Source organism: Varanus komodoensis, unplaced genomic scaffold (assembly GCF_004798865.1).
Source record: "Varanus komodoensis strain SLA01 unplaced genomic scaffold, ASM479886v1 scaffold36, whole genome shotgun sequence".
In the NCBI taxonomy this organism is placed as follows: Eukaryota; Metazoa; Chordata; class Lepidosauria; order Squamata; family Varanidae; genus Varanus; species Varanus komodoensis.
Genome location: NW_025335873.1, coordinates 9,292,258 through 9,315,153, shown reverse-complemented (window position 1 = coordinate 9,315,153; position 22,896 = coordinate 9,292,258). Strand labels below are relative to the sequence as shown.

General features: G+C 58.2%; 1 protein-coding gene across 1 annotated transcript; it reads left to right on the top strand.

The window, feature by feature from the left end:
- The first annotated feature begins 8,000 nt into the window (after positions 1-8,000).
- PTGS1 (prostaglandin-endoperoxide synthase 1) lies at positions 8,001-21,513 on the top strand. Its single transcript, XM_044440098.1, has 11 exons — positions 8,001-8,068; positions 8,152-8,220; positions 14,852-14,968; positions 15,733-15,873; positions 15,967-16,110; positions 16,805-16,986; positions 17,275-17,358; positions 18,081-18,327; positions 18,987-19,273; positions 19,849-19,996; positions 20,393-21,513. The coding sequence occupies exons 1-11, from the start codon at positions 8,062-8,064 to the stop codon at positions 20,773-20,775; spliced, it is 1,809 nt and encodes a 602-aa protein (XP_044296033.1). The 5' UTR covers positions 8,001-8,061; the 3' UTR covers positions 20,776-21,513.
- The last annotated feature ends 1,383 nt before the right edge of the window (positions 21,514-22,896 follow it).

The window sequence follows — 22,896 nt, the reverse complement described above, 5'->3', positions numbered from 1 at the left end:
TCCTCGTGCTCATCCTGACACACATCTGCTTTCTCAAAAGACTGTGGACTGGAAGGCAGGGGGGCCTCGCCTCTCCCCCCCCCTCCTCCCCAGCACCTCTGTCTGGGCCAGGGCAAGAGGCAGGAGGGCAGGCGGGCCGCCCTGGGGAAGAGCAGGCGCCTCCAGGGCGCCTCCATGGACCACAGCCCCCAGGCGGTTGACGTCCCGGAGCCCGGAGAGAGACCGCCTGGCACGCTGCCCCCCGCTGGCTCCAGAAAGCCCGCAAAGGGGCCTCCTGCCCCTGCCCCCCAGCTGCCCAGCGCCTCGGAGAGCTTGAGAAGGGGCCGGGCGCTTGGAGGGGTGGAGGGCTGCCCGCCGCTGGCAGATGGGCTCGCTCCAGCCTCAGGGGCACCGGGGCAGGGCGGGAGGGTGCGCAGTGCCCAGGGGCCGGCTTGGGGGCTCCCCGCTGGCCGGCCGGGCGGGCGGGCGTTCTGCGACCCCCAGTGTGTCGTCGGGCCACGGCACAGACGCAGGGCCTCCCGCTGAGGGCCGTGCTGACGAGGGCCGTGGGAGGAGGCAGGAATTACGCCGGGGCCTGTGCCGGAGCGGACGTATTTCCCCATCAGCTGCCTGGGGGCCCCAGAATGACAAGTCGGAAGGGAGCAGCTTCCACAGCGATGATAAAAACAGTGAGGTAACTCGGCCCTCGGCGTGGCCAGCCTTCCCAGACCTTTCCATCCCTTTGTTTAGGGAAGAACACGCTCAGTGCACGCAGGGATTGGGGTGGGGGGACGAGGGGCCCATGCAAATTCTTGGCCAATATACAAAAGAGCTTTCCCAACCCTATTTGTATAAACACAGGCGGGAGGATGTTCTACTTGCAGCAAACGCTAGGAGTCTTCACCAGCTGGGACATCTCTCCACATCCAGCCTCAGTGGGACACAATCCCTGAAGTGCCGCGGAGCACTCCGCGCATTCCCCAAGGCTTGTCTCAGGAATCTCCCGACGCTCCTGCAAAGGAGGCCAATAGTCCCAGCCGCCGGTTGCGCATGGGAGGCTGAGGCCGGGTGTCCGGCTCCCCCATTTGTTCAGCCCCGAGCCCGAGCCACGTAAGCCCTGGTGACCACGCTCCGTGTCCCTCCACATGACCCGTCTAAGCTGCCTTGGATTCGGAGGGGCTTGCCGCCGAGCCAGTGGGTCTGGCACTGTGGCCACAGTCAGGTGCGGGACTGGTGGGCCTTGCAGAGCAGAGTTCTCTGGCGGTGGGGGAGCCCTTTCTCCACTCCGTCCTTCGGTTCGCAGGAAAAACTTCACCTTGTGAATTTCCTGTTAATGGCAGAGGAGCCGTGCCAAGGGGAAAATGGGTTGTGATCTCTGATATCACTGCCAAAGTAATATATGAACAGAGAGGAATGCTGTAGTGGGAAATAAACAGGTAAATGTTTTCAGCCGGGAATGTTATCTTAGGAGGAAGCTCTGGACGATGGCCACCCACAAGTCTTGGCAGGGTAAACTCTGGCTTTCTTCTGGCCCTGGGACAGGGAGGGGCGGCCCCAGACGCCCGAGCAGGCGAGACTTTTCCACATCTGCAGACACTGCGCAGGGGAAGCCGAGGGCTGGGGGGGCCAGCGGAGGAGAAGTGGGCCGGAGCACAGAACAAATGCCGGAATTGGCGTGGGCCGCTCTGGGAGGGGCTGAGCAAGGGCTGACCCCAGATGCACCCGAGATGGGATGGCTCTCCTGCAGCCAGGCACCCTCTGGACATGCTGGCCTGCAGCTCCCATGATTCCCCGCCAGGGCCCGGGCTGGCTGGGCATTATGGGAGATGCAGTCCCGGGCACCTGGGCAGGGTGTGCCTGGTTTGGAAGGCTGCGCTTTTGAGGAGAGAGAGGGGAAATAGGGCTCAGGCGTCATTTTTGTGTGGCCCGTGTACAAACTTGCAACAGAAGCCCCGTTGCACACCCATGGCCTAATCCTGGAGTAGACTATCTTCTGAAAGGTGTTTACAGCCAGGCACGGCCACCTAAGTCCTTTTTCTGACTGAGCTGCACCGGGTCGCAGCCTCACCCTGACCACCCTTAGCCTATGCCTAAATGTAGGCCTAATTTTTAACGACTCTGTATATCAATTTTCATATGTAAATGTATGTGCCAGTTCACTTCTTAGAAATTTTGGTAAATTTTATCTGTCTTCAATGTAATTTATAAAAATTTATGACTTCCCATGCATTGTACATTTTCAGGAGAAAGAATTAGAAAATGAGAAATATGTACATTCTAACTCTAACCCTTAGTTTTTTAAAAGGCTGGATGGGAAAATTATGTTTTGCCTTTGTGGGCATAAGATGGAAGACGGAGTGATGCCTGGGTTCAGAGGGGCAGAAAGCGCAATATTCCGAGTGTTTTAGCTCTGCTTTAAGAGATCAAGACTTAATCCATGGAATTTCCTTTTCCTGTAGTTGCATTTGATTTCCTTCTGAACTGATTATCCGCACTCTACAGCGGATCGGAAGTGAGACATTGCAATGGTAACTTTGGCATGTCAAAGGAAAAACGATTCCATGTTTCTCTTACGTCCTGAAAGCCCCTTTCTGCAGCCCAGTTGACCTTTCACTTGCACCCCATAAACTGTGCTGTTTGCCAACATTCTATGGGTGCCAGTTCTGCCTGAGCTGTTACAGCATCTCAAGCCACATTCAGTTTGAGATCGATCGCTTCAAGAACTGCCTTCAGCTACATGAACCTGCTCCATGGACCACTGCAAAAGAGCTGGCTGCTGGGGGTTGGGGCAGGGCCTTTTTGGTAGTGACCCCTACCTTTTAGAATTCTGTCCTTCAAGACACCCACCCCAGCCATCTTACAAGCATCTCAACATGCAGTGAAAACCACATTTTCCTCTTCGTGCTGGAAAAAAATCATTTTCTTGGACTCCTCCTCCTCATTGCAAAATAGAGAGGGTTGGGTGGGACAGAGAAGCAGCTTATAAATATGGATACAAATGCACCACCAGTATTCAGCTCCTTCCTTAGGCTGAAAGCTAACTTACCCTACCCTACAAGATTGTTGTGAAGGTAAAATGGAGAGGAGGAGGATTCCGTAGGCTGCCTTGGACTCCTTGGTGGGATACACATGCAAGGAAATGTTTTGTTCTTGGGGTCAGCCTAGATGGCCTCTAGGAATACCTTGTCACTCAACATCTCTGATCACAGAGTGAATCAGGATTCCCCTTCCCTCATCAGCCAGCAGCTTTTGTTCTCTTAGGCCTGAGAGGTTGCGGGGAGTCCAGCCGCAGCACTCGAATGCAAAAGCAAGGAGAGAGGAGCTCAGGAAATTTGGGGGGAACCGGAGGGCTGTTGGACTGGGAAGGGTGTGGCCCATGCCTAGAGCTCAGCAGAATAAGAAAACAAAACACCACAAGCCTCTGATGTCCTCCTTCTCGGGAAAGGGAAGCCTGAACACGTGCCGCGACTCCTGAACTCCTCCCTTCTCACACAGGAGCGCGGCTAAGCGTAAAGAAATGTTAGTGAGCATTCCGTGGCATGCACAGCATGGCTGGAGAAGGTTCTTCTCTGCTTCGGGGGGCCTTGCGGGAGCCTCGCCGTGACGCTGGCCGGGGCGTCTGTGTACTTTCCTGCCGCTCTTGCTTAACATGCAGCTTTCAGAAAGGTCAGCTGCGAGCGCCCAGTCCCGCCTCTCTCATCCGCCCGTGAAGGCAGGCCAGGAGAGCCAGACGGCAGGACACACGCGAGCGGAGCCAAGGGTCCACGCCCCCACACAGCACAAGCATGCCACAGGAACATCTGGCGCAAGGCAGGCCAGGCCAGGCCGGGGAGAGCGCGGAGCCCGGGGTGTGGAACGACTCCCCCGGAAACGTCCAGGAGGAGGCGGCCCACGGCCGGAGGAGTCCATGTGCTGGATGGGCTGATATACAAGGCGCTGGCTGCCCGAGGGTTTTGTTGCTCCTGGGCTGGCAGCAGGCACCCGGGTGGGAAAAGGGGTCCCGAGGAGAAAGCCTCCCCTGGTTTCCCTGGGACCCCACGTGAGGAGGGTGGGTCCTTGCGGGCGGCATTTGAAAACCCTGCCTGGCAAAGGTAAAGGCAAAGGCAAAGGCAAAGGCAAAGGCAAAGGCAAAGGCAAAGGCAAAGGCACGCTGCCCCGACCCTTGGCTCTGGCTGCCTCTTCTCCTCCCTTGCTCTCCTTTGACTCTTGCCCCCCCACCTGCCGCACGGGCAGGGCACCTGCCCACAGGTGAGCTGCTCCGGGTGAAGCGGCCCGGCGGGCTGCCTGTGCCGTGGCCGCCGGTGCGGTCTACGTGGCCGCCTCGCCCGGGAAGCCTCGCGGGCAGGCAGGCAGGCGCCCTCCAAGCGCAGATCTCCAGCGAGCCCACCTCCCGGGGAACTCAGCAGCTGCTCTCTGCTCCTCCTCCTCCTCCGCCAGAGGAGCCCAGGAGCCTGAGGGGGCGGCTCGTCAGCTTGGTGGCCCTGCTGACCCTGCTGATAAAGGAAGTCCCGCCGGCCGTGGCATCTCTGCCAGGCCCGGCTCCACTCCACTCCACTCCGCCACGCCACCAGCGCTGGCGGGCCTCCACCACCCGGGGCGCCTGCACAGATCCGTGGGGCAGGACTGCGGTGGTGCTGAGCGAGGCGAGCAAGACCCGGCAGGCACGCTCGGGACGTCCCAGCCCTCCGCAGGCTTTACGACCGACCCAGCCTTGTCGCTCGCTCGCGGGGCTACGTGCAATGTGCTGGGCTGACCTCTCCGTGTTGCATAATCTGCCTCGCCAGGGGCTTCTCCAGGGGAATCTTGACAAAGCGAGGCATCCTGCCTCCAGATAGGGTTATCTCGTTTCAGAGCAAGAGCGGGGACCAAAGGCCCAGATCTTGCCTCCCACTATGGCCGGAAGCCTCCGAGCAAAACAGGAAGCTCCTCTCTCCCCATTTGGCCCTCCGCCTGGAGCTCGGGCCTCTACCCCACTCCCCAAGGGCACTTGCTGAGATAAAGGGATTGTGCCTGATTCCCCCGGGTGCTTGCGTGAGCTCCGTCCCCCGCCCCATTCCTCCCCTCTGCCGCTTTCTGCTGGGCCCTGGAATCACTGGGGTGGCAGCTGACACATCCGAAGAGTGCGGGGCCAAGGAAACCCACCTCAGCTTTCCGTAAGCGTAACTATTTAAATATTGAACTTTGCATTGCCACCGACCGACGAAGAGATCGGCTGACCCCAAAAGCTTGCATTAGCCTGTGTCCTGCCATTATTGGTAGTTTTGTGGAGACAGATTTAAAAACAAGTGGGATTCCTTTAGGGGGCAGAAAGAGAAACGGGATTCTCTGCTACGTGGGCTGCACAATTTAATATGTTTGCAGAGGGTAAGAAACGTGGAGGCCAAGCCAGCATCCTTGTTGCCAAGCCCAAGGCAGCTTCTTCATGTGTTTAATCACTGATTATCACCCTGCAGCTACAGAAACAGATAAGCAGGCCTTCCTCTGCTCTGGGTGCGTTTCCCCCAGAGGCAACTGCCAGCTTGGGCATGGCAGCACGGACACACTTTCGACCACACGCTCTTTCGTTGGTGTGGACTGATCCAGCAGGAGATACGCACTCCTTGGAGTTTATTTTGGGGTGATGAAGGAGGAAATAATTGGCTGGGTTGGTCTCCTGTGGAATTTAAACAGAACCTCATCTCTATTTGCATACGGGGAGGGATAAAACAGCAAGATGGCAGGTTCAGGCAAATGCCTTGCAGGAGACGGGGAAAGGCAAGCGACCATGGAAGTCTGGGAAAGATTTTGACGGGCTTCCAATGCTCCCGCGGACGCCCTGTGCGAAGGGGAGGGGCGGCAGTGTGCGAGCATGTCTGGGGGCTGTCACATCGCCCCAGTCCTCCCCTCCCTCCCTCGCTTCCCTGGCGAGTTGCATCCCGCTTCTGCTGCCCCTCGTAACTCGGCTATTCTGCCTGAACTTTGCTCCAGGTGCACCGCGAGGTTCAAAGTGATTTTGGAGATGGGTGGGACAAGAAAGGGAGGGTGCAGTTACTGGAATGGTATTTATTTCCAGCAATATTTTCCTGCTGACCCTGGGGCACTTGAGTTATGGGGCGAGACAGAATGATATCATGCCGAATCATATGCAATTACAAACTGCAGACCTCCCGCCATTAGATCATGTTCAGCTGATTTATCACACAGGTGAACCACGGGGTTGGAAGGGGCCTTATAGGCCATCTAGTCTCACTCACTGCTGAGGGAAGGCACCCCTCAGGAGCTGAGATGGGGGGGGGGATCCAATCCCTGCTTAAAAGCTTCTAAGGAAACGGAGCCCATTAAACGGGGAGAAGAGGCTACCAAGCAGAGGTATCACGCAGAATTTTAATAACCGGGGGAGGGGGGCTGCTTCCATGGCTAGATGAGCCTTCCCCACATCCCAGGAGGGCTGGAGAACTCCAAAAGTGTGCTTCCAAAGTGTGGCCTGCCTCCCAGGGACCTGGCCTATTTGCCCCTGCCCAAAACTGACTCGGAAGAGAAGCGCACCGCCACTTTCCACGCCTTTGCTGCTCTTGGAATTCACTTCTGGGTAGCGGTGAGGAGGTGAGCTGGGGCAGGTGGGGAAAGCCCAAACACTTGGGCTTTATCCTGTCCTGTGGGCTTGAGCTTCAGGTCTTTTCGGTACTGAGCACTGCCCCAGATCCCTCCTTCTCTCTCTCTCTCTCTCTCTCTCTCTCTCTCTCTCTCTCTCTCTCACTCACTCACTCACTCACTCACTCACTCACTCACTGCAGCAAGAGAAGTGCCGTGTTCTTCCCACAATAAACAAGCAAGGGAGTGAGCCGGGAAGAGTGTCTGCTGGCCTGGGCGATGCTGCTGAGCCTTTTTGGGGAGCGGAGTCTTGGTTCCTGTCTCAAAGTGGCAGCCCCGGTCTAAAAATGTGAGGGTCTTAATTTAGGTCTGCCTTTGGAGCAGCCGCTGCAACGGAAACCGCGGCACACAGCTGTGCCCTCCTCAGACTTCCTCTCTGGGCCAGGCTGGCTGCCGGCACAGCAGCGAGGGAATGGGCCTGCGGGGAGGCGGGCAGGACCTTCCTGGAATGGGGCGGCCGTGCCGTGGAGTTCATGGCCACCCCTGTTCACACCAGGGCCCTCCACTAAGACGAGTGGGTCTCTGGAAAAGCTTGGCGCGCTGCTTGGCCCGCCTGCCCACCCTGTTTTTTTCTTTTACTTGCATAACACATTGGACGAAGCACTACTTTCTCAACTGCAGTAAACTAGCCCCGAATTGAAATTCTTTGAAATAAAACAAACATTCTCATGTACTGATATATCCTGCAATCCATACTGACCAATAACATCACCTCTGGAGTCACTTTATACTCAGGATAAAAGAATGCGACTAAACAAAAACATGCTTCAGGAGGGTGTTTCAAGTTCAAAAATGTTTCCTGTTCTTTTTCATTGAAATCATAACAGAGTGTGGCCAGTTAGTTCGTTTTGCTCACAGAATGCCGATGAAAGGCACTGAGGCGCCGAGACACGTGCAGAGTCTGCCCAAGCAGAGTCCACCCTGGACCTCATTTATACATACCTCCACGTCCTTTAGGAGCAACCAGCCCTCTGGGGGTCCCAGGACAGGGCGGGGATGGCCCCAAAAGCAGTGCAGGGATGGGCCACCTCAGGCCCGGGGGCTGCGTGACACAGAAGGCACCCCGGGAAAGCCGGCTGCTCCCTGCAGGGTCTGTCGAAACCCCCCATCTTTTGCTTTCCACCTGGCAGTTTTCCCGAGGGCAGCCCGCAGGATGATGGGCGATGTAATGCAGCCCCTCTGGAGGGCGCCGGGCTGGCCAAGGCTGCCCGAGAGGGTCCGGGATGGAGGGCAGCGTGGGGCAGGTCTCGGAGCGCCCCGGCCCTTCCGGGACCGGGGCCCTCCACCGCGGGGGCGGCCGGCGCGACGCGCTCCCCCCGCCGACCTCCCCAGCGGGCGAGGCCAAGGGGAAAGAGGAGTGCCCGGCGAGGGAGGAGACAGCGGGCGCCTTCGGGCGGCGGCGCAGAGGCGGCTTGCGACGCGCGGCGCCGGACGGAGCCCCCTCACCTCGCGATGCGCGGTAAGTCCCGCCCGCGCCGAGGCCGCCCGCGCCCCGCGCCCCGCGCCCCGCTAACCCGCGCCCTCTGCTTTCCTGCCCCGCAGGGCTGTGCGGCGCCTTTTCCGTGGCCACGCTGCTGATGCTGAGCGCCGGCCCCGGGACGTCCGGCTCAGGTAGGGACCGTCCCGCGCCCCCGAACCCCGCTCAGCACCGGCAGCCCGCTTCTCCAGGGAGGCAGTGCATGCGCGAACGCGAGGGGGCTCTCTGGGGGGCTCTGTGCGCGCGCCTTTCTCCAGGGCGCCGGGCGCGCGCGCGCACGGGCGCCCGTCTCCGGGGAGGGGTGCCCGAGGGCGGCGGGAGAGGCTTGCCTGCCGGGCTGCTGCAGGCGACGCGCATCCCTGCGTTCTCGGGAGGGCCCTGCCGGACCCGCTCCGGTGGTCGCGCGTAGAACCGCCTTTGCGGCGGGCACCTTTTCCTGACCTTGCTTCAGGTTTTAACCGAGCCATCCATGGGCTCTGGATCTCTTCTCCAGCTGCACCCTCTCCTCTCCTCTCCTCTCCTCTCCTCCTCTCCTCTCCTCTCAACATCCCAAGGCAAGGGTGCTAATTTTTGCGCTCAGATGCTTGTGCTCTTGAATCCGATTGTACGGGAGCGCGAACCTTTCCAAATGCGTAGAGGAAGGCAGTGCCTGACGAGGGCAGCTGCGTACCCGCTGTGTGCCTTCAGGTGCCAAGTGAAAGGCTTCCTGGAATCCCACTTTTTCCATTTGAAAGAAGTAGCATTAGGGCATTTTGGAAATTCGCACAGCTTCTCTTGGTTTACTTTTTCTGTTGGAAAGATCTGGTTTTCATAGCATGTTTTACTGTGTTGCTGCACTTTGGTGTTTTTAGCTTTGTTGTGTGAACTGCCCTGGGAACCTCAGTGAGACGAAAGCATAGAAGTGTAATTAATTTCTCACGACTTTCTGATCAGGACCATTTTTGGCAACAGGCTTAATGGCAAGGGCCAGAAAGGTTTTGTTTTAATGTTATGGTTAACAATTCATGTTATAGCATTAAGACGATGTGATACTTTTATCAACAATAAAAAGGTGTTGCAAGAACTTGTTAACTTTAGTTGAAGGATCCAGTAAAAACTATGAATGGGTTTATAAAATATCACTCTTCACAAAGATTTGCATGAATGTAATCGGATGCCATGGTGCATTGCTTTCCTGACAGCTCTCTGTCTGTTTCAAAACATCTGCCTTTTAGAAAACGAGCCCCAAAGAAGAGCTGGATTTTGTGGGAGCTTCTGGCTGGGTGGTGGGGTGTGCTGCCTGACCAAAGGCACTGCAAAGCTTTTTCTTCCTTAAGGGACAACTCCTCCTAGGAAAAGTGAATGAAAATGGTATGGTTTATCTTAGAAAAAAGAGGGGTGAGGGGAAACAGGACAGAGGCGCACAGAATTCGTCCTGGTGCAGGGAAAGTGGAGAGGGATCTGCTTTTCTGGCCCCCCACCGCAATACTACTGGAACCCGGTGGAATCATCCCATGACGCTGATAGGTGGAAGATTCAGGGTCGAGCCAAGGGAGGGCTAAGGAAACCCAGCAGGGGCAAATGCCAAGTTCTGCACAGGGGAAAGGAAAGCAAATGCACCCCGGCAAGAGGGGGAACACTTGGCTCAGCAGTGCTGCAGACAAGAAGGGGCTTAAGACTCTTGCAGAGCGCCACGGTGTGATGTGGCGGCAGAAAGGGCGCATGCCACTCTGGGCTGCGTTAATGGACGGCGCACTTCCCAATCACGCGCAGTTCCCCTCCACACAGCACTGGCTCGGCCTCAGCTGGGGTACTGGGCCCAGTTCTGGGCACCAGTGCTTGGAAAGGATGCAGACCAGCTGGAAGGGCCACAGGGATGGTCCGGGGACTGGAAACAAAGCCCCGTGAGAAGGGATGGAAAGAACTGGGCACAGCTGGCCTCAAGAAGAGAAGACGGGGGAGATAGGACAGCTCTCTTCGAGGACTTGAAAGATTGGTTGCGGGACCAACGGTGCTGCTGCTGGGAACCAGGGGCACTGTGAGTCCCTGCAGTCGCTCCATCTGGGCCGCTGTGGCCCGAGACGGCTTGGCAGTGGCCTCAACGGTGGGGGTCAGGCAACTGCTGAGCGCCAGCCCCAGGCCCGTGCATAGCACTTGTTTCTTGTTCTGCTCCTTGTCTGCTTGTTTCGCTTCCTCGTTCGTTCATTTTGAGGCAAGGGCCCCCCTTTAATGACCCGCCGCCCAAGAGACATGCCTCGCCTGAGTGTTCCACTCGGCCAGGCGGCCCCTGCACCTCTCCCGCTGACAGGCACAGCCCCGGGCTGCTCCACTGCTCCGAGGGGAGCCAACAGGCCTCCCCTCGTCCTCGCCTGCTCATCGCCCCCACACTTGTGTCCCAGTCGCTCTGGCTTGTGTTAGGAAAGAAGGGGGAAGGGGGTGGGGTGGGAATTCTCTCAAGATGCAGCCCAGTTCGGCGGCGGCCCTAGGAAACATTCCTGAGCAAAACGCAAGAACTACCAAGCCATGCACCCCGCCAGCGGCACTGTTGCCAGAACATCTGGTTCAGCCACTCGTGCAGCCAGTGTGGGCTCTCCGGAGCCCAGGGCAATTGTGCAACAGCCCCTGTGGGAGGCGGATTGGAAGGAGAGAAAACAGGTGCTGGCCGGCCAGCAAATCCCAGACGGACCAAGCGCCGCCCCGGCCTGCCCTCTGCCCCGGGCGCGGTGATTCTGCCTTGCCTCGTGCAGCCATGCTGGCTAGAAAGGAGAGTACCGCTGAGGGCGCGAGGAGTGCCCTTCCTCATCGGGATCTCCCCCTGCCGGCCGGGCCTTATGAGGCCGAGGAAGGCGTGCGTGGGCCAGGACAGGGCTGTGTGCGCCAGCTGCCTGCTCCCCACATCGGCTGCTGCGTTCAGGAAAGTTCCTGTTTGTAAACACTGGCGCTTGCTCATTCGAGGAAGAGCGTGGCTTTGTGTGTGTCACAGCAGGGCTGCTTTGCCCTGGAAAGCAGGCACGGCTGCCCTGTGGGAAGAGGCCGGAGCCAAGGCACGGAGCCACAAGGGAAGACCAAAGGGGGCTGGCCTCCGACCAAGGACCAGGTGGCACCTCCTTCCCGCCCACGCGCAAAGCCCAGCCGGGCTGGCGACAGGCTAGTTCTGGGGGGCATGGCAGACTCCTGTCACCCACCAGCTCCTGCTGCTCGAGGCGAGGGGTGCCTGCCCCACTCCCCCGCAGGGCAGGGCCAGCCCCCCCTGTCCAAGGAGAGCCACTGGCCAGGATGAAGTGGTCCAAGGCTGGAAGGCTGGGGGTCTTTGGCCAGCGTGCCACGGACCCTTCCCTCGGTGCTCACCAGCTGCCCGCCACTCCGATTTTTCGCAAGGCTTTATCTGTTCACTGGGAGGTTGTCAGGCCGCAAAACAAGGACTGCCTGCCTCGAGCGGCACCTTCATTTGGATTTAATGAGCAATTTGTGTTCTGGAGCGTAGCCTGGTCTCTGCCTTGGACTTAGGCTTAAGGGCAAGTTACTTTTTTTAGTCCCTCTGGTTTGCTTTCTGGGAAATGGGTATTTTATAACTGGCCACATCCTCCAGAGCAGCCATTTTCTGAGGGAATGGCTGGGAACACTCAGGGAATTCCACACATGCTCACTGTCCCAGAAAGTTTGGCCTGGCCTTGGTGTGTCTTAAAAGCAGCGTCTTGCTGGTGCATCTCCAAGGGATGGTGCACCCAGATCCAAGCTGAACCCTAGCTGCTCCTGGCAGCGTGAATGCAATCAGATCTGTGGGTGCGCATTTATCACCTCACACTTGACAGGGATAAATCACATGCTGCCTCGCTCCCGATAACCATGATAGCTGCTGAGAAGTCTTGGCTGTTGTAGCTGTTGTTCAGCAGGCATTTGGAAGCAGGATGCCTGCTCCACACAGTCGTGGCTGCATGAGAGAACGCGCCCAGCCAGCTCTCTTGGGGGCAGAATGGGGGCTTCCAGGGAAAGGGTCCACCGATAAGCTTCCAAAGAACCCTCCATGCCTTTCTGGGACTGGGGCTGGGAGCGGGACCAGAGCAAAACCACAACCACAAGCAGCTCTTGATGGAGAAGCCAAGCATTGTTGGAAGCAGGGCTTGCTGGAGCAAGATAAGAGGCCCTCTGCCACTTCCCAGCTGCAGGGCTTATTAATAAAAGTGTCGCCGCCGCCACGCCTACGATCTCCAGAACTTGGAGAAAGCAACATAACTGCAGAAAGCTTTCCAAAGCACCCCCCCCCCCCGGCTCAAATGCAAGAGCCTGCGGGAAAAGCCTGGCACAGCTTTTCGAAAGGGACCCACAGGCGTGGATGGAGTCCCTGATGGAACCAGGTCGTCAGCAGAAGATCCGGGTTGTGGCGCAATGTGAAAGCATGTTCTTCAGTTGACTTATGAATGCTGAGATGGGGGCGGGGGGGGCAGTGACTGTCTCCTCTTACTGCAGAGCTGGAAGCGAGTCCTGCCCGGGTCCAGATGTTTTAGAAAGATTTGGTAGTGTGCAACAGCTCATGGCGACACATCTGCTGGGCTTGAAGCGCGGATGCTCTCTCTGCAGCTGTCGCTTTGTGTGCAGGAAGACAGGATCTCAGGGGACTGTGGTGTCCCTGTTTCAGGGAAGCGTGTGGTCCCCGAGTTGCAGGAGGAGCTGAGCTTGAATTGACCCACTGAGGGCCTCTCGTCACAGGAATAAGGCTTGCCTTCTCTTTCCACATGCTTCCGATACACTGCACCGGAGTTGGTGTGATCCAGATGTGTTGAATTACAACTCCCACGGTGGGGAGCCATTCATACCGAGACTCCCAATCTGGGGAAAGCATCAACAAAAGGAAACGGGGGAAAGGGTGCAGCTTTGCATAAGATTTGGCGTTGCTAATTTATGTGAGAAAAGCGGCTCTTTTGCCACTCCCGGGGAATCTCTGGCTCAGCTCAACTTTCACCGGAACTATTTCAGGTCCTTCCAGTTGTTGTAGGAACTGTAATTGCAGGATTGGTGCTCAAGTTTGTTTTCTTGTCTGCTCCTTCTTCCGCATCCATTTTTCCTTGTGTGTCACAGTTAGATTATAGACCTACTCGGGGGGCCAGGCCTGCTGACGCGTTTGCAAGTCATTCTGGGGGCCTCTTTTAGTCAGAGGAAGAGTAAAGGACTGCAGCTAAAAGAATTACAGCAATGGAAATGCAGTGCATCTTGCGGTGGCTGCGGAGATGACGATCAGGCGGCTGGCACACTGCTCGGTCCGTCCTCTTCAGTGCTGCGCTTTGTGGGTGGCCAGGGATGCCTGAGAGCCGATTTGCGGGTGTCCCTGCCAGCATGGTTGCACTATGCCATGGTGGGGAAAGCATCCAGGAAGAAGCGGCCTGTTCGACGGTTGCGTGACTGAGCTGCAGCCCTTTCTGGGCCACGTCCATTGATGGAATGTCTTGGCCAATATGCCGAAAAAGAAACAAGGCGAGTTGGAAGGGGTGCCCCGGGCCATCTAGTCTGACCCCCGGCTCCAGCCGGCTCCGCTCACGACATGCCCTCCATGTGCATGTCTAGCCTATCCTTGAACACCCTCACAGATGGGGCCTCGATCACCTCCGTGGAAGCCCATTCCATACCACTAAGATGGACCACTTTAGGAGGGGGCTATGTAGTTTTATCAGATTTATACCATCAGAAGGAGAATCCTGGCGCCTCGGGGCAAACATGCGGTGTTTTGCCACACGGCCCCTTTTAATGTTTCCCAAAAAAGAGTTTCCATTTGCACACAGATCCTGGCGACTCTTGCATAACCGTTGCTGTGGATAGGGGAGTTCCCTTGCTATCTCCAAAGATCCTCGGATCACGAGCCCTTCCCCATCTTGGTTTCCTGGGTGTGTTTAGTCCTTCCTGCTCTCATAGAAACACTTCATTTGTTGGCATCCCATAATAGATCTGAGCTTATATATCACAGCTGCCGTATGGTACAGCCACAGCTTTTGTGACATGGAGCGAGGTTCCTCCATTTGCACAATCACAAGCCACAGACCTTTTCCCTTGCAAAACTCGCTGTACTGTGCCAAGTCACCCAGCATGGATCTCTGAACATGCGCAGAGCGCTTTGTTGGACCCAATCTAGAGTTTACCTTCACGTGCTTCATGAAGCTGGAAGGACTCGCAACAGAGTGGTTGTGTTGCACTGTATAAAATTAAGACATTCTCTGTGCACTGCTAAATTGAGGCAGCTGCACTAGTCTGCCAGAGCACAACATACAGGTACGGATCAGGTGGAGGAACATGATAAACCCCCCTTAGTTCCTCAGCCTTGACAAAATGCAGCTACATGGAAATCGACAGTGTAGAAGCGAGTGGGATGAATAGGAGATTATTTAGATGTAGAGAGTAAGTCAACTGCGAACGGGAAGATGTTGGTAAGAAGAAAACACCTGAGGCGTGAAAGGGTCACGAAGGAACTTCGACTTCTCTTTGTGTTTGGGTCAAACAGAGACGATCGCTAGACTAGGAAGAGGTGCATAGGGGATCAGAAGGCAGTGAACGAAGGCATTATTCAGCGGAGATGAAATATTGTAAAAGCTTTGGGTCTGGTTGTGTTGTATGCTGCCTATATACATCTGCTGGCTGCCCAGGCCGAAGCATTTCCAGAAGGACGGCTTTGCTGGGCTGCCGGAGCAAAAAGAGCCAGAAGACTTGTGGCGCCGGGAAATCTCAGCCGGTTGTCAGAGAGCGCACCAAGGAATGCTTCCGAGGGTCTCGACACCTTCTCCATTGTCTCTTTCCCGACAGTGAATCCCTGCTGCTATTTCCCTTGCCAACACAGGGGTGTGTGTGTCCGGGCTGGCCCGGAGGGCTACGAATGCGACTGCACCCGGACGGGATACTCCGGCACCAACTGCACGGCACGTGAGTGCTCTCTCCTAGCGCACACACCCGTTCCCCACAGCGCGTGTTGGTGCTGGGCACAGAAAGAGCGACTCTGGATGGCGCCCCCAGGGGGACTGGGAGCATAGGCACCATCATGAGGAGCGCCTGGAAGAGCTGGGCATGTTTAGCCTGGAGGGGAGACAAGGAAGCAGTCTTTCAACCTCTGGGGGCTGGCCACAGGGAGGACGGGGTAAATAGACGAGCCTAAGGAGGTGACAGTCCGGCTGGATCAGAGCAAGTACTGGTCTCTGCTAGCACTGGGCGCCTGCAGGTGCCTCCAAGGTTCGACCGGGCAGCAGTGGAGACGCAGCAAGTGGAAAGATCTGCCCACGAGCAAAGCAAACGGAGGCTTCACTGCTCAGGAAGCTCGGTTCCAGTTGCAGTTTATGATCCTGATGTGTGACTTGCGTGCTACATCTTAGGTTTAGACCCACGTCCCGCTCTGGGTTTAGTCAGGTTGTTTAGTTTTGTAACCAGGCCAGAAGTGCGCGTGCAGAAGTTGGGCTTCTGGCACTGGCAGCTGAAAGGGGAGTTGTGAGGTTATTCTCCCTTCTCTTGGTTTTTCTTTCTGGAAAGACGCAAGACGTAAGCAGTGGTGGGAGGAAACGGTGGGGTCCAGCTGGAGGATGGGGCCTGGGCCTCTTTGTGGGATTCTGTGCATGAGGAGACATTTGGCTGTCCTGGCTTGGAAACAGGATAGCCGGCTAGCAGGCTCCTGCTGGCATTCCGGTGTTCCCTTCCAGCGGAGTTCTGGACCAGGCTACGGGATGCCCTAAGGCCCAGCCCAGCGTTCTACCACTTCATCCTGACCCATTTCCAGTGGTTCTGGAGCATAGTCAACAACACCTTCATCCGAGACACGCTCATGCGGCTGGTACTGACAGGTGAGCGTGGCGCGGCCGAGGGAGGAGAGGCCGCGGAGGAGGCGGCTTGGGCGGTTCTTCGCCACTCCCTCTCTGTCCTTCTTCCCCCTGCAGTGCGGGCCAATCTCATTCCCAGCCCACCCACCTACAATTCCAACTACGAGTACGTCAGCTGGGAGGCCTACGCCAACGTGAGCTACTTCACACGCGTCCTGCCACCGGTGCCCAGGGACTGCCCCACGCCCATGGGAACCAAAGGTATGTGCCATCTGGTGGCCGGCGGCCTTCCCGCCCACAGGGAAACCTTGGGCACGGCGTTTCCCTCTGAAAAGGGCGGCCACGCTCTCAGGCTGTTTCCCACAAAAACGGGCGCCGGGAGGGGCTCTGGATCTGTGCCAACCAGGATCTGATTTGCAGAAAGGCCTGTGACAGGTGCATGTGCTCTGGGTGCAGTCCCTGGAGGAGATGGCCCTGGGTTCTAGCTATGCCCTCTCCTGGGCCAAACGGCTGGCAAAGACCCTTGTCTGCCACCCTGCAGAGCTGCCAGCACGCGGAGTGGGTTTCCTGCCCTCCTGCTCCACTCATGGGTTTGCTGCAGGCAGCTGTCTGGCCACCGCAAGCAGAGCACAGAGGAGCTGCATCCAGGCCTGGCCCAGCACCAGAGTGCTCGCATCCGCACGATCTTTTCACCAGTCCATTCAGGCAACCAATTTAACGGCGTCTCCACAGTACCCGAGGTTTATTCCGCATAATTCGAGCTTGCCTCTGTGGTTAGAAGGGCCACTGCGGGCGCTTTACTGGTCCTGGAGTCCTGCAAACCAGTGCAACAAAAGCCAGTTCACCTGCGGCACCTGCTGCCAGTCAGCGAAGGGGGGTTTCTCCACTGAGTACGATCTTGCAGTCTCCACCTGAAGGCGCTGCCTTTGTCCTGTCGTTTTGTGCTCCCTCGCAGGGCCGCTGCAGCTCCCGGACGCCCAGCAGGTGGCTGAGGAGTTTCTCCTGCGCAGGACGTTCCGGCCCGATCCCCAAGGAACCAACCTGATGTTTGCCTTTTTTGCCCAGCACTTCACACACCAGTTCTTCAAGACCTCGGGCAAGATGGGGCACGGTTACACCAGAGCTCTGGGCCACGGGGTGAGGAATGCAGACGGGACGCACAGCACCTCAGAGTCTCCGCATGTTAAATTCGGGAACTCTTGAAACTTATCCATGCTCAGAGCAACCATCACAGTCAAACTCGCCCGGTGCTGCCTTTGGTCAATGGATGAGTTGGCTGCCTGTAGAACCACGAAGTCTGGTGTCCCACCTCCGTTGGGGGGGGGGGGTCTCCTGTCAGTGGCTCCTCCTACGCAGATCTGAACCCAGGCTCCTTTGGAGGCAGGCAGGGAGGGGACATAAGGAAGTGCTGGTCCTTTCCCGCAGGTGGATCTCGGGCACATTTATGGAGACAATTTGGAGCGACAACACAAGCTGCGGCTCTTCCGGGATGGGAAGCTGAAGTATCAGGTACAACGCTGGCAAAAGGTTCGCCCTGCCTGGGACGGAGGGAGTGGATGGGCAAGTCCAGCGAGGAGAACAGCACGGTGGGAGCGGGAGTTCAGGGTGCAAAGGCCATGCAGGATCGAAAAGTCTTTCACGTGGGGCTGGAGAGGTGTCTGAGGGAGCACCGGGAGTGCAGAATCCCTTTCGACCCAAGAGCTGAATCCTCTGCCCCCGAAGCTCCCGGGGGGCCCTTGCCATGGAGGGGGCATCCAGAGCCAACAGAGTAAAAACGCCCTGCGCTCAGCTGGAGCTGCTTCCTGCCGTTAATCGGACGTTTTCCGACCTTTTTGCGTAGGGAAAACTGGGCAAAGGCCAGAAATCCACCCCAGGATTGCTGGTTTGGGGGGACCAGGTGGGGACCCTCAGGAGGTCTGCATGGGGCTCTCGCAGGGATTTGTCCTCTGGCCTTGGCTGGGAGTCATGCCCCCGAGTCTTAGGGCGAGAGTTTTGCAAGCAAGCAGAGGAGTCGGCAGCTGCCCCCCCTTGGATGCCCTCAGGCGAGGAGGAGTGCAATTCCCATCTTCCCAGCCAGCATGGGAACTGCAGTCCAAAGCGCCTGGTTGGGGCGGGCCGAGTGGGACAGGCCACGCCCCGATATTCTGGGGCCCTGTCAACTGAGCCGGCGGGCAGCCACAGGGTGTCCTGGGCCGGCCAGCCTCTCACCCCCGCGCACCGTGTGTCCCCAGATGGTGAGGGGGGAGATGTACCCCCCGACAGTCCTGCAGGCGCCCGTGCACATGATCTACCCCAAGCACATCCCGCCTGAGCAGCAGCTGGCCGTGGGCCAAGAGGTCTTTGGGCTCCTGCCGGGGCTCATGATGTACGCGACCATCTGGCTGCGGGAGCACAATCGCGTCTGCGACCTGCTGAAGAAAGAGCACCCCACCTGGGACGACGAGCAGCTCTTCCAGACCACCCGGCTGATCCTGATCGGTGTGTGGGGCGTGCAGGCATTGGGGGGGCACTCCTGCGCAGGAGGGCTCCCTCCAGGGGCCTGGCCAGGCACGGGAGGCGCCAGACAAGATGCCCCGTGCATGAGCGTGCGGCCTTCCCGCACGACCGTCGGGCTTTGCGGGCTGCGATGATTTCAAGCCGGGTGCATGTTTTAGCGAATCGTTGATTTGATTTGAGGTAATTTAGATCAGAAATGGATCTGCTGCTTTTGCCTCCTAGGAATTTAAACGAATCCTAGCAATTATTTCCAGGTTTGCAGGTGGAAGTATAAATTTGGAGATGCAGAGAAGCACATGCAGGTTTGCAGATCTGTGTCCTCGGGGCCTGGCCTCCCAATCGGTCCGTGCCCAGGAATGGCAGAAAGCGTCTTCTGGAAAAGGGGCTCCTGTTGAGGGTCGAGAGCTGGGTTCGAAGGAGCGTGGGGCGCTGGTGTGCGGCTCTCTCCTCAGCCTGGTGCTCAGCCCTTTGGGCCCGTGGTGGGGGCGCCTCAAACTGCCTGCAGTGCTGCAGCGCCCCATGGCTGACCACCGGATCGTAGCACAGACATCTGTGGGCTGCCTTCCCTGGATCTGTGGGGCTGAGCTGGGGGTGCGGGAGTCATCGCACCCACGCCTGCCTCCCTCCCTCTGCCCCCTCAGGTGAAACAATCAAAATAGTCATTGAGGACTATGTCCAGCACCTGAGCGGCTACCACTTGCAGCTGAAGTTTGATCCGGAGCTTCTCTTTGGGTCCCCGTTCCAGTACCGGAACCGCATTGCCGTGGAGTTCAACCAGCTCTACCACTGGCACCCGCTCATGCCAGATTCCTTCAACATCCAGAACCAAGCGTATGACTATGACCACTTCATCTACAACACCACAATGCTGACGGACTACGGCGTGGAGGCCCTCGTCGAGGCCTTCTCCAGACAACGGGCAGGGCAGGTGAGCACTCCGGAACATCCGCCTGCGAGTGCCCACTGTGCAGCGAAGAGCGGGCCGGTTCTAGGCGCAACCATACGGGCGGGTAAAGTTCCTCCCATTTCATTGCTTCCCACCCAGTGCGGCTGAATTAGTCATCGACTGCCTTTTCAGTGGGAGGGAAACAGAGGAAAGTAAAACTGTCAGACTGTTAAAGCGCCTGTCCCCCTCACTCACAAGAGGAAACGGACAGTGCTGAATTAACGGACAGTGTCACGCAGAACAGGGAAAAATAAAGTAGACAGAGAACCTGCAGGAAGGAATGGAATTAGGAGAGCTCTGCAGAACAGGGACTTTCTGCAAGGGGTTGGGGAGGGTTGCTAGATATTGCATCCCTTTCCCAACTGAAAAGCAGCAGCTTGAGGACGAGGATTTAGCATTGGCCATACGAAACCCTGCAAGCGGCCCGCTGAAGCTCTCCCTCCTTCCCCCGTTCTATTGCTTTTGGTTTATTTCCTCCGTGGGAGCCAGCCTGCCGTTTCCCTTCTCGCTGCGTGAAAGAAGGAAGCGGAGGACAACCTCTCTCCTCCTGCTTTCAGATTGGCGGCGTGCCCAACATCCACAGCAGGCTCCTGAAAGTGGCCATAGGGCTCATTGAGGAATCGCGGGTCTTGCGCCTGCAGTCCTTCAACGAATACCGGAAGAGGTTTGGCATGAGGCCGTACGGGTCCTTCCAGGAGCTCACAGGTAGGTAGGGTGGCAACCTCTGCCCAGCCAGGGGATGCCCAGAAAAGGCACCTGGACTGGGCTGGCTCCTTGAAGAAGCCGGCGATTTCAGGCTCTCCCGTGACCAGAGTAGGCAAGGCCAGCGTGGCAGCGCAACCTGGGCTTCGGATGTCCTGCGCGGTGCAGGAGGAGACTGCCGGAGAGGGGGCTTTCCTCCCCCGCTTGGGACGAGAATAATAATGCCAGGGGACAGCCCTTTGTCCCGAGGCAGCACCGAAGCCCCGCTGTCCCACGTGGCCTCCTAGGTCGTTTTAATGCTGTGCCGGGAGCGGCTGCCGAGTCAGAGCGAGGGAGGCCGAGGCGGAAGCACGCGATCGCCTGCCCGCCTGACCACCGCTCTCCTTGTGACTGGCGCAGGGGAGGAGGCGCAGGCGGCCAGGCTGGAGCAGCTGTACGGAGACATTGACGCCCTGGAGTTCTACCCCGGCCTGCTGGTGGAGAAGAGTCACCCCAACTCCATCTTTGGGGAGAGCATGGTGGAGATCGGAGCCCCCTTCTCCCTGAAGGGCCTCCTGGGGAACCCCATCTGCTCTCCAGAATACTGGAAGCCGAGCACCTTTGGGGGTGCTGCTGGCTTCAAGCTGGTGAACACAGCCTCGCTCCAGAAACTCGTGTGCCTCAACGTCAAGAGGTGCCCCTACGTGGCTTTCCGGGTGCCCCACGATGACCGGGAGGAAGTGCCGACGGTACCGAGCGGCGATGGCGGCTCCAAGGAGAAAGGGCCGTCAACCGAACTCTAGCGCTGCCGGGGGTTGGGGTTCCTCCGACCCCTGGCAAGTCTGCCATTTGGGGGGGGTTGGGGGTTTGCATAGACGAGGGCGGGCGGGCAAAGAAAGGAATCTCTCCCCTTCAGCACACGTACACCTGCACACACGCCCTCCCCGCATACCTGAGTGGCCCTTGGAGTTGCACCTGCAGAGGAAAGCAGATGCTCTTCCCGGGAGAAATTAAAGGCTTCGGCGGCCAGGCTGCAGTTCAGAGAAGCCTGGGGCCGCATTCTGGCAGTAGGCAGGGCTGCAGGCCAGGGGCAGGAGTGCCACACGGGAAGTTCTGGGCTAGGTGGGGTCCGAGCGCCTGCTGTCAGTCTTGGGGGGGCCTCACTATTTCAGCCTTTGGGGACGGGGGCAAATGAGAGAACGCCCAAATGTCTGGCGGCTCCAGGGAAAGGGGCTTTGGGATCGCTGGCAGGGGTGCGACTGTGGAAAACCCTGCCGGGCTGGAGGGGGGCCCCAGGTCCAACGCCCCTGCCGCATGCAAAGGGTCCTAGAGGACCTGTGGATTCTCCCTGGAAGCTGTTCGCAAGCACGGCCCCCCGAGTGCGGCCAGACACAGGAAGAGACCACCAACCCAGCGCCGAGCCTGCACGGTGCATGTGGCAAACCCAGGGGGAGAGAGAGCCCAAGAGGAGGGGGCCGATACCGAACGGTGGGCTGGCAAGCGGGGCTTTTTTGCTAATAAAGAGGGCCTTTTTTTGCTAATCCGCCTGGCACGAGCATCTTTCTTCAGAGGGGTGGGGCATGCCTGGCAAGCCCTGGCGGATGTGGGAACCCGGGGGAGCGAGGCCAGGACGGCCACTGCGGGGCTTCGGCGCTGGAGGCCCCGGTCGGTCGTCGCTCCCTCGGCCACGAGCTCGGAGGAGCTCTGAGCTGCCGGGCCTTCGTGCAGCTTCTGTCGGCCCCGACAGCAACGTGGAGTTGCCCCGCCTGATCACACACAGTTCCCGACCGTGTGTCCAGAGATGCCAGGCTTGGGGGGGAATGCTTTTACTGGGCGGCGGCGCTGAAGGCAGGGAAGGAGACAGAGGACTTTGGAGAGTGGTGGGACCGGCCCATGGCTGTCAGCCACCATGTCGTCGGGGGCATGGTGCCCCACAGGCCTTCCTCCTTGAGCTTGTCTAACGACAAGTGGTACATTGTTATTATTAATTATTAACATTTTTATACTGCCCATAGCCAATGCTCTCTGGAGCGTTTACAACGATAATCACAGGATCATACGCTCCAGTCGCCTGTCCCAGTTCTGACCGGGCCTGGCCCTGCTACACGCATCGAAGCAGCAAATGTCAATTAATGCATCTCTGCTAACGGGCCCTGCGTGGTGCCGATTGAGCTTAGCTCAGCCAGCTTGGCCCCGCTGCCTCTGCGCCTGCATCGAAGACCTCGGGGCTGCCAGCGTCCACGGTGGACGCAGCGCAGCAGGTCCGGATTATGCTGGAGCACCTGCCCCACCCTGCCCGCTCTGGCTGGCAGCGGCACGATGAGGAAGAAATGGGCGGGTGCGATTCTGGAGACTCTCCGAGGGGACCTGCAGTTCAAGGGTGGGGGTTCTGTGGGTCAGTGCTGCACTGGGCGAAGCAGTTGTTCTGCCCACTGGTGTCACTGGGAGCCCCCCAGCTGATGGCTTGAGCGAGCGAGCGAGCGAGCGAGAGCGCCGATCTTCCCCCTTGCTCTGTGTGACTTCACAACCCTCCCAGGCACCAGCCGAGCATTGGCCCCTCTCGTTCAACAGGAGGTGCAGAGTATCTTTGAGCCGAGTGCCATTTCAAGGAGCACAATCTGGGGGGGGGGGGGGGTCAAGGTGAAAGGGACAGAGCCGAAGCATTCAAAAGACCAGCATACTTTGGTGCAAGGTTTCTACTGCCATGAACTGTGCTTGAGGAAGAGGCGAGAACTCCTTCTGGGATTAGGGGAAAGCAGGGGCGGTAGCAGGGCTGAAGCCCCCCGTCTCTGGGGGGCTCTGCCCGATGGGATGGGTGCAGGCTGAAATGAAGGTCCCGAGGCCCGGAGGATCCTTGTGGCGCCTGGATTTGGCCTGGCCTTCCACCTTTGGTCCACCCTGCCCTCTTCTCCTCCGGCCACACG